An 11,198-nucleotide genomic window follows, 5' to 3' on the forward strand; every position below is an offset into this window, starting at 1 on the left:
TCTATTTACACCTGAATTCAATGTTTTTAGTCAGAATAACCTGAAGCAAGTAATAGTCCTACTCTAAAAATGGCATCACTTTAGTTTCCATTCAGCAAAACTGCATAAACTCACCTGCGTGTCTAGCAGAAGTAGCCCTCTGGTTAAAATATGTTGAAGTCAAATGCTTGCGCAGCTCTGAAGTATCTGGTTGAACTATTTAAAGAGTTAGTTCAGCTAGTGGAACATTCTAATCCTATCAGCTCAACCTTAATCCAATATCAGATTAAGCACATACAAATACAACCCTACTGTGTGTACATAAACCTACCAGCTTCCACGTGTTTGCCTGATTGAATGTAAACACATTAACAAACACAAAACACATGCAGTATATACAACTGGATTTTTAATAAAGCATCTTCTATTGAGCAGATACATTTTTCAGAACGGTTTACATTATTTCCCAAAAGATGTAACAGCTATCATGCAATTTATCATACAGGTATCATGCAAATCCTTTCCAATAAGCAGTAAGTATCCTAAAAATCCTAAAAATATTTAATTATCTGTATCCAACATTTATTTGTAGTATGCAGTAACTAATTTGCGTCTTATTCACATGAAGTAAGAAATTGTGGCAAATCTATAGCGTACTAAAATCTGTTATTATGAAGAATGACATATTTTGCATACTGTGCACAATGTTGATGTGAGCTGAAATAAGATGAAAATTAGGCCTTAAAAAAGTAGTTATCATTGTTTAAACCATCAGTACAGGTTAGCACTAATGGAGTATATTTATGGGTAATGCTGATAGTATACCATCTGTTTTGTGCCTAAACCTGTTTATCTATCTGTGTCGACACACAAAACCACAATCAGAACTCTAAACATTTTTTTGTTTTGTTTCCATTTCCCATAAAAGCTCTCGCATGCATTTTGGGGGGTTTGCAAATGAAGAGGAACAAAGTTACAGAGATATGCACTGCTGCCTGTAAAAACCCTTTGAACACCCTGCAGAGTTTCACTTTCTTCTCTTAAGAAGAACCTTCCATGTAAAACATTTGACACCTGTCTGGTGTCTCAGATGCTATTTTTGCCTCACAATCTTTCACACAGTGATTTCTTGTTTATTTAACAGCAGATGAAAAATCTTTGTGAACAATTGTACTCTCCCCCCACCAATCTTACTGGAAAACTTACAAAGCAATGTTTCTTAATTTCAAAAAGTAATATTTGACATGATGGCCAATAAGTGATTAAATTACTCTTGAATCTTGATAACCCAGTGTCAAAGGTCTACAGTTTCTCTGAAATGTAACAGGTTAAATAGTCATGTGAGTTGGAAACAGTCTTCCTGTCCTCTTAGAATACATAATATACTTTCTAAAAAATGTTGCATAAAATGTTGTCAACAACCACTGGGCATCCCATGAATAGCCTTAATCGTAATCTAATTTTATTCATCTCTCAGATAAATTGCATTCACAATTAAATCAACTGAAAAAACCGAGAACAGCAAAAAAAAAAAAAAAAAAAATATATATATATATATATATATATATATATATATATATACAAAATCTACATTTTGTGTGTTGTATTGTACGTTTTTTTGCCACTCATGCACACAAAGTTTACATATACCATTGTACATCTTTTAGTTATCTTTTTTATATTTTTGGATCACATGCACGAGTGACTTTGGGGTCACACCTGAAAGTTATCAACCAACAAAATGAATATTCATTCCCTCATTAAGGACTAGGTGAAGTAGTCATGGAAATTTTTTTTTGTGCTGCTGCTCTATCACACACTCAAAAGCAAACCTCATAGACCCCACACACTGCTAAACATAATCAAATACAGTAGTCACAAATTCACGATAGTTGGGCTTTTCTTAAGTGGGGTTGTGTGAAGTATTCATGGCTTTTTCGTACTTTACCTCTGCAGGACGCAGCAGTCAGAGCACTGGCTGTTTGGAGAAGCAGTAAGAAATGACAGCCACAGTGAGCACTGACAAAATAACTATTTTTTTTCCATCTAAAACAACTTAAACCTAAAAATTGTAACACCACTTTAGTAAACGCAACGTTTTACCTTTATTTTTTAATAATGTAACCCTGTTCCATCCCTTATTTAGCTACTTTGTCATTATTCGGTCAACATTATGTGCATTGCGGCTGTCTATGATATCAGCTATGAATGCCTGTTGTATCAGACATGTTGAATATCTTCCTCCTGGTTATCACTTCTGCCAAGTGATACTGTCTTGTAATTGACACTGTTCGCTTGAATAATAAACAACAATAATACTAACGGGCACAGCACAGTTATATTTCACGAATTTATCATTTCTAACAATGCTCTGTCATTAGAATACAAGCTGAAGTAAGTTGTCTTGTTCGGTTCTGTACAGATTTGCACGTATCGTGTGCGTTTGAAAAGTGCACGGCGTAGTTGTTGCGCAACAGGCGCGCAGGAGAGCAAACGATCTGTAGATGGCGCGCTGCGCATCACGATTTACAAGCAGGAGTAGGAGTACAGTATAGGCTACCAGAGACAGTTCACAAGCGGTTTGTAACGGCATTGGTAGCGACATAATGAGGAAGTAAGCAGCAAAGTACCCGGTCAGAGATGTAGATGGTGGATAGATTAAAATATCTGGCTCTGGCTGCGCTGCGTGCACACTCCTCAGCTAAACAGCACTGTATTATTTTAGAAAACTGTCACTCTGTGTTATTTTAAGTGAGGATGACTTTACTGTATAACTAATTTAACGTAAAGAGAGACAAATAGTGGTTGTATTGATTACCTGAATTAAAGGTGGGGTATGATGAGATGTTTTCTGGAGCATTTTTTTATCATATTGTCTGAAAACCTCACGACCCCATTGCACCCACTAAAATAGAATGTTTGGGGAAAAAAATAATATTTTAGTCCATTGTAGAGGGTGTAGCAAGAGGAAATGTCTGACCAATAGAAGTAATGATGAGAGTTACTTCTATTGGATTCTGACACGCCAATCAACCGTCAGCCCCCCTCACCCCTCCCCCCTGCGCGTTCACAGACTCGTGACTCGTTCATGTGTTTTGAAGGCGTGGTTTCGAGGGGTGGGCTGAAGGGAGAGGCAAGGTTGTGCATTTTCAAAAATATAGCTTGCAGGAACCGTTTTTCCAAGATCTCATACCCCACCTTTAAGGGAGATCATAGTTGTGTAAATTATGATTTCGAGGTGTGGCAGAGAAAGACGAGGAGAATGCCAATGAAGGAGAGATGGTGAGGGAGCAAGTGGAACTGGCAGAGAAAAGCAAAACAGCGAGGAAAGACCAGAGAGAAGGGATTTTTAAGATTTCATTTCGAGATTTGACTTCGGTTTTGTTTGTTTTGAGTATTCTACGCCTAAAAAAAGTTTATCCCTGTTATCACTGTGTGTATTTTTACATTTTAAGTTCCAAACCACAGGTAAGATACTAACTACTCAGAAGAACGCCACACAAATCAAGCTTATAGCCAGGGCCGGTTCTAGCCCATTGGCTGCCCTAGGCGAGATTGAGATTTTGCGCCCCCACCCTACGTCTAATTTGAGTTAACTTAATCTTCAGGCTAATAAACTGCATGATCATTCAATCTCAGCCATGAGGTCTGTCACATTGGAGTACACTGCTGCATCCTCACTTTCCCTCTCCTCTAGAACACAGTTTTTTAGCTCCTCTTCCTCTTTGCTTTCTCCATCCCGCCTTTTATTTCCTTTTTTGCCTTTCTTAATTTCACCATACTCTGCACCTAAACTCTTGCTATTCTGTCTCGCTTTTGCTGGAATTTGCCTTTTCAATACCAAGAAATCAATATCAGAGTAGTCTACATCTGCTGTTGCAGCTTCGGCTTCTCCAGCTGTCCCTTTGGCCGTGACCTGAGCATATTCCACTGATTGACCATTATTCACCTGTCAGGTGTAACACAAATAAATATACAAGTTAATAGGACGCTACAACAACTCAAAGCATTAATATTCTGATTGTTAGCACAAACAAACTCTCGTGGCTCATTTATGGCTTACTGATTACCACACCTGCTGGTTGTGCTGTGTCTACCCAGTGCAACCACTTTATGTCACTAAAGTTCCACTGCAGCTTGATTATAGTGCCTTGCCTTGTGCCTTGATAGGTCCTTCTGCTAATTCAATGTAAATACCAGTGGATGGACTTGACTCACCATCTCCAGAGTTTCAGCCAGATTTCCGTGAGCCTTCTTTTTTCTCCTGTTGAGAAATGTATTTAAATAGCAATAAATGCCCAATATACAGATTAGATTAACGTCGCATCTGAACTAACATGAATAGACCTTCCATGTGATTTTGTATGTTATTAACTCATATAATCCACTTGCTAACCTTTTGCTAGTACTTCTATTATTCTATTACACGGCAAGATACAACAAATTAACACGATGCCTTTTTGGGCTTAATACTGTACCTGTAGCACAGGTTCACCAAATAGAACATAACAAATGAAAACAGCATGCCGACCAAAAAGGAGAGGATCATTCCCAGCAGTGTAACATCTCTCATTATGTTTATGACCTGATCTGAAGTCAAGAACAAAGTGGTTAGGAAAAAATCTTAACAGTGGCTCATTCCATTACAACACATTTATTTTGTGTGTCCATATTTTAACAGCTTGTCCAAGGGATGTTCACAGAGCACTTACCTTTTTTTCCAACTTTGTTTATGTTGAGGTTCCTCTTTGTTTCCCCGTTTTCATTGCTGCTGACACACAAAGCTGAAGTGCTGCTCTGGTCTCTTACAGTCAGGATGATGGTGCTTTTGACTGTGTGGTTTGACACAGCAGCATTTAGCAAGTACTCTGTATGGTTTTCCAGCAGTGGCCATTTGATGGTGGGCAAAGGAGAGCCCTGACTAATACACACACAGGTCAGGATGTCTGACTGAGCTTCACACCCGGAGTCATGTAGGACCTTAGGCAGCACTGCAAGGAGGCAAGAATCCTGACATCAAAGACAACATGCAATATGGTACAAGTGATATACAGTTTTACTGATTTTAGCTTTGTTTACATTAGGACAGTGTTTGGCATTGTACAGGCAATCATTAACACAACAAACTTTCTTCCGTGAAAATATTGCTTTAATCAAAAGCTCTGAAACACTTTGTAATTCTTGGTTTCAGTACACTTTTAACAAATTATGAGGTAAACTTACTCTGCACTCTGATGTCAGCTGTTGCTTTGCAGGTGTGACTCTGGTGTTTAGCTGTACAGATGTACTGTCCTGAGTGCTGTGCTGTCACATTGAAAATGACTAGTCTGGCTGCTCCAGTGCCATTGTTGAAGGTTGTGTTGATACTAGGTTTGTCCCAGGTGACGATTGATGGAGGCCAGCTATCGATATTGCAAGTCAGATTCAGAACATGGCCCTCCACAACAGCTCTCTCTCCAGTAATTTCAAGGCTCCTCCAATCTTTGAGAGAAAGATCAGGAAAAATTATATAGAATAACCCAGTGAGACATTTGAATGCATTTTCTCATTCAAAATAAAAGGGTTGGTCTGTCCAAACTTATGTAACAGGTCCACCCTTATTTAGTAGCTTTTGTCTATGTTTTACAAAGCGCTTTGCACATCTCTCTCATTCACACTGACACTCACTATGTAACATTTATGGTATATTTTAGTCTACCCTACGAAACTGTTACTTATAACGCGAGCTCATGTTGGTCTACAAAAATGATCTTAAAAAAAAACTTTGAAAGACTTAATTAAAGAAATTAAAGACTGAATTACACAACCTATTAAAGAATACGATCAATTCCGAATTCATGTAGGGTTAAAGTTTCTTATCGTGAATCAAGCGATGGATATGCTGCCTACTTACACAACACAGTTATGTTAACATCTTGTGTGAGGGTGCTCAGACATTTTGCTGTACAGAAATACTGTCCAGAGTGTTCGGCTGTCATGTTACGAATGACAAGAGTGGATGATCCAGTATCTGGTCCAGTTTCACTGATCAGGCTTCCGTTCTTGCCATGTTTAGTCCACATGATTACAGATGGAAAGAAACAATCTACGGTGCAGGTCAGATTTAGAGCATCACCCTCTGTGACAGTGGTCTTCCCAGTGATCTCAGGTTTCTTTGCATCTTTTAAAACACATATTTGACATGTTTGAATTAGTCAGGACAAACTATCAGTTGAAACAAACATCTACAGATTTTGTATCCAAAACACTGTAAGTACTTACGTTTCACTGTTATGCTCACTTTCTCTGTAATGTTGTCATTCAGATGTTTTGCTGTACAGATGTACTGTCCCGAGTGCTCTGCTGTTACATTAAAGATGACGAGTCTGGCTGCTCCAGTGCCGTTAATCATGGTTATGTTGAATCCAAGTTTGTTCCAGTTGACTGCAAATGGAGGGGCTGGATCAACAGTGCAAGTCAGATTCAGAGCATCACCCCCTGTGGCAGCCGTCTCTCCAGCGATGTCTTGTTTCTCTGCATCTTTTAAAACAAATATGTAACATGCATGAATCAGTTGGGAAAAAACACTAAATGAGAAAGACTTGAGCACAATGTAAACTTACATTTCACCACTACATCCACTGTCTCTGTCAGGTTGTCATTCCGATGCATGTCTGAACAGATATATTGTTCAGTGTTTTCTGCTGTCAGAATGGCAAGTCTGGAGGCTCCGGTACCATTAATCATGGTTGTATTGAATCCTTCTTTTTTCCAGGATATAAGAGAAAGTGGCCGACTGTCACCAATGCAGGTTAGATCCAGAACATGATCCTTCTTAACAGTTGCCTCTTTGGTGATTCCAAGTAATTTCGGATCTTAAAGAGAAGATTTGAGGCAAATTTAAATATATTTACTATTATACATATAGAGAGAATACATTTTACTCTATCAAATAAAACTGTTTCTAATTGATCTTAAAACCATACAATGTAAAAAAAAAAAAAAACGAGTGAAAAATAAAGGTGTGTACATGAATGTAAATAAATATTTAGAATATGAGCACTTTCTGATTACGTTGTACATTTAAATGTTGTGTATAAAACTTAATACGCTTCAGTTGCTGCAGCAGTAAAATAGAGTAAAGCACGAGAGAATGATGAAGTGTGTTTTACTCACAAGTTACATTCAGAGTCATTGTCTCCACCGTCGTGGTTACAGCCGTGGGACTGAATGTTGGAGTGGCGTTTTGCCCCTGATTCTTCCTGATGTTTTTTGTGATGTGCAAGTTGTTCTTTCCTGGCCTTCCCCATGTGGAGGTTAACTCAGCATCAGATCCCAGATGAGTGGTCAGCTGTTCTTTGATCAGTGGAGGAACTGTCACTGTGGAGTTTTCACTCTGATCTATGCAGGGTGTAAATATACAGCAGTGAGACATCTTTAGAAGGCTGATGAAGGTCACATTTATTTACTATGTTATATGTTGATGGTGTAGTGACAAGAGAGCACAGATGGATGTTTTGTACAGTTTGTGTAGTTCCTAGTTTTCATATACAGAGGTCACTAAGTGCCTGAATGGTTTTGTTGTTCCCTTTAAGTTGCAAAGGTTTCAGAGAGGTGCTCATTGGATGTTGTTTGTGTTACTGATGACTTGCACTGCATTAAACCTAGTTGTCTTTCTAATAGACTAGTTTTATGATTTGCAGTTAAAAAGTAGCAGATATATATACATATATATATACTGTACATGTATATCCAGTGGTGTAGTCTACCTTTTTGAGGTGGGTATACTGTATAGTTGGCCAGTCATAGGCCCGTGGTACCAAACTAGGGGTCGGGACTCGGGACCAATAGTAGCCCCTTAATGCACGCCGTACCTCCAGTGGCGCGCTGTAATAGTCATTGAAAAGTTAAGTACCATAGTACTACAATACTATGACATAACACAGGGCTTTTAGTAATGCACTACGACTTGGTCATTGCCATTCTGGTAACAGCACATTTATAATGCTTTCTTAACGTGTTAAGGGACAAACATGTTTGTGGGGTCGCAGCTTTGCACTTACCTGCCCCTTGCATGCATGAGGGACAGGATGAGGGACATCATAAACTCACTTTGATTGTGTGGACTGTGTGCTGTGTATCTCAGTGGCAATGGGACTCCCTGTGGCACTTAATCTTTGTACTCATCCCTCATAGAGCGAGACCTAACAGAGTGATTGTTTTAAAGCAGCAGAACACCATCACATCTTGAGAGAGGTTGTTATATATATATATATATATATATATATATACATACACAAGGGCTGTCAGAATTAATTAATTGTAATATATATATATGTATTACATTCGTTTATATATGTAATATACATAAAAAATATATATATACACACATCCATTTTAGTTTTCCACCTTCCACTCCTATAGGGGGCGCTGTTGTGCGTTAGAGAATCACCGCTTTCAACTAATACAAAGAAGAAGAGTTTCTATGGGACGTTATTGTCAAAACACTAGCCCCTTTCACACTGCCGAATAACCCGCGTTTAATTCAAGAATTTAGCGTGTCCGCTGTTGTGTTCACACTGCCGACCCGGGCTGCCGCGTCAACTCGACTCGCCTTTCGACCCGCGTCGGACCCTAGTCTTTTTGCCGAGCCGAGTTTGATGTGAACACAATCGACGCGAGTTGGACGTGGGCGTGGCGTGACGTGAGGAGTTTAAAATACAGAATGGACAGCTGATTCAGAACAACAGCGACAGGTGAGGACAAGTTTTACTCTGTTTTAGCCTACATCAAGTTCGAGACATTTTTTAATATGGCCAACTGGGGAGACAAGGAGGTCCGCGAGCTCCTCAGCCACCGAGCAGAGGACGTTATTTTCCGCCACATTTCGGGACGGTGAAGGATGGACATCTGCTGGAAGGGCTGGCGAGAAAGATGGGAGAGCTCGGTTTCCCACGCAGCAAGACGCACCGTAAAGTAACATCTCCATGAACTGCATTGCAAAAACGAGTTCTCAAGGTGTCCCGCCATCGTTTGTTTGAAAAATTTGATGCAGACAGGTGTATTTCACCCTACCTCCGGCGCATGGCTTGTGACTACGTCATTGTACACGCCCACCATTTTATGTGTTTCGTGTGACGCTCTGCCACTAGGCAACGCCCCCTGAACTCTGCTTCAGGCGACACGGGTCACCCTGACACGCCAAGCGTTCACATTGCTCGACGCGGGTCGAAGGTGCAATTTGGACCCGCTAAGGTAGCGGGTCGCAGTGTGAAAGGGGCTACAGACTGCCGCAATTTCCGAATGAATGCTATTCTGAAGTGTTGTCGTTGTATTGTTAAATTATAACAAGGCTTCCATGAGAAGTGGTAGTTGATGAAACGTGGCTGTGCTATTCTAAAAATTGAAAAACGAATTTTAAGTGGGTACACGGAGCATTTTAGGTAGGTATACGGAAATCTCCTAAAAAAAAGAGGTGGGTATACGCCGTATACCTGCGTTCAACGTAGACTACACCACTGTATCCTGTCTGATGTGGTAGACCATGGCCTATATTGCCCTTGTGCTTAGGGCCTGTTCTTGAGCTACCATCATTAGAACCTCTGTGCTGTCTTTCAGACCAGCCTTTTCTAGCAACTGATAGGACTTTTTGATATCATCCACTTGTTGAATCAGTCAGTGGTACATGCTGTGCAGAGGCTTATCTTTCCATGATAGTTCATCCTCTTCCTCCTTCTCTCCCCTGAGGTTTCAGGTGCCTGAGACACTCAATTAGCAGTCCATCACTGAGGATCAACTTCCTGATGTATTCCTGGATTTTTGTTGTTTCATCCTGGATAGTGGCTGAATAGTGGCAAAGTGTATGTGCTGATTGCTCTGACTTTGTTCTGACAGTTCAGCTGACTTCTTAGGACCTGCCTTACTCTTTGTAGGTACTTGGTTGTGGCTGACCTCCTCATGGCATTTGCCAGGAGGTTTTAGGACAAAGAAAAAAAAGAAAATAAACTGTACACTACCTGAGTTGGGACTGATGTTCCTCAATTTGAAGAGCAGAGTCAGCAAGATGACAATAAACATTCTGATTCAGTCAATAAGAGATCTGGCCACTCTCTTGTTAGGACACAGTGTTTTCCTTTTCAAGAGAACAAACATTTGCCAGTTAATAACTGAAATAAACATATAGGAAGCTTGGTTGATCAAATTGGACCACCACAGCTGTCAGCACAGATGTTAACACAGGATGTTGCAGGCTCACATACTTCATACTGATGTTAACATATTTGACTGCAGTTCCCAAGAGATCCACTTTGGACCCTTAGAAATCACTCAGCAATAGAATTACATCTATGTGGGCAATGTTGATTTATTTTTTTTTGCCCAAGCATTACCTTAAATCATTCAATGTACAATAGAAATAAATTTTAAAAGAAACTCACGTGAATGCTGGTTTTTACCTGTTTCTCTTGTACTTGTCTTTACTCTCCGGGGATCTCTGCTCTGTCGACGAAACTCTTCCTCTTGTCACTTTTCTGCTTCTTCCGTTTTTGTGTGCCTCTTTTTTTCTATTATAGAGTGCTGTTACCTCTCACACCTAACTGCCTTAATGCCATGCAGATCAAAACTCACAACAATCACATTATACATGTAAAAAATGGGGTGACATTTTGTTCCAATGTGACACATTTAAGATACAAATGATATATATTTTTTTTAATTTTAATTTTAATTTTCTCTTTGCACTGTTTTGGTGGCTTTAAATCTCGCTGTACCATGTACAATGACAAATAAAGGCATTCTGTTCTGATCTGATCTAGGTTAAGCATTGAAAGAAAAATACTCTTTTTTTGATGGTGTTTCAAGAAAAGGGAAGTTTGTGGCAATTACACACACAAACAAAAACTAACCATCTTAAGAAACCAGTAGACCTGCATCCTGTCTTCATGCTAATTTCAATAGGCCTAAAGAACTTGAGTTGTGAATTTGTTACACATACAGCCTTTAGCTCCATTTTACATTCTGCAAAAGTATTTTGTGCACAGCTGTAAAGCCTTTATCTGCAGTAACCAATGATTAATAATGGTCAAAATCATTGAAAGTACCTGCAAATTGAAACACAAAGCATTTACAATCTGTAGTTACTGTTCTCAGCAAAGTGATTCTTGTACTTCCTCAGAGGGTGTCATCGCATTTTAGTGTCTCTACACTTCCTGTTCTCATAGTTCTCATAGCCACAGGACTAT

General features: G+C 39.5%; 1 protein-coding gene across 1 annotated transcript; it reads right to left on the reverse strand.

Annotated features, from left to right (window-relative positions):
* Positions 1-1,584: 1,584 nt before the first annotated feature.
* LOC142380844 (vascular cell adhesion protein 1-like) lies at positions 1,585-10,481 on the reverse strand. The gene is made up of 11 exons (XM_075466767.1): positions 10,413-10,481; positions 9,975-10,090; positions 7,135-7,359; positions 6,582-6,833; positions 6,241-6,498; positions 5,873-6,139; positions 5,203-5,460; positions 4,692-4,970; positions 4,458-4,569; positions 4,198-4,243; positions 1,585-3,928 (listed from the first exon to the last, which is right to left on the reverse strand). Exons 2-11 carry the CDS (start codon positions 10,033-10,035, stop codon positions 3,605-3,607), a joined length of 2,082 nt encoding a protein of 693 aa, XP_075322882.1. The 5' UTR covers positions 10,036-10,090; positions 10,413-10,481; the 3' UTR covers positions 1,585-3,604.
* Positions 10,482-11,198: the final 717 nt, after the last annotated feature.

This window comes from Odontesthes bonariensis, chromosome 5 (genome assembly GCF_027942865.1).
Source record: "Odontesthes bonariensis isolate fOdoBon6 chromosome 5, fOdoBon6.hap1, whole genome shotgun sequence".
Lineage (NCBI taxonomy): Eukaryota > Metazoa > Chordata > Actinopteri > Atheriniformes > Atherinopsidae > Odontesthes > Odontesthes bonariensis.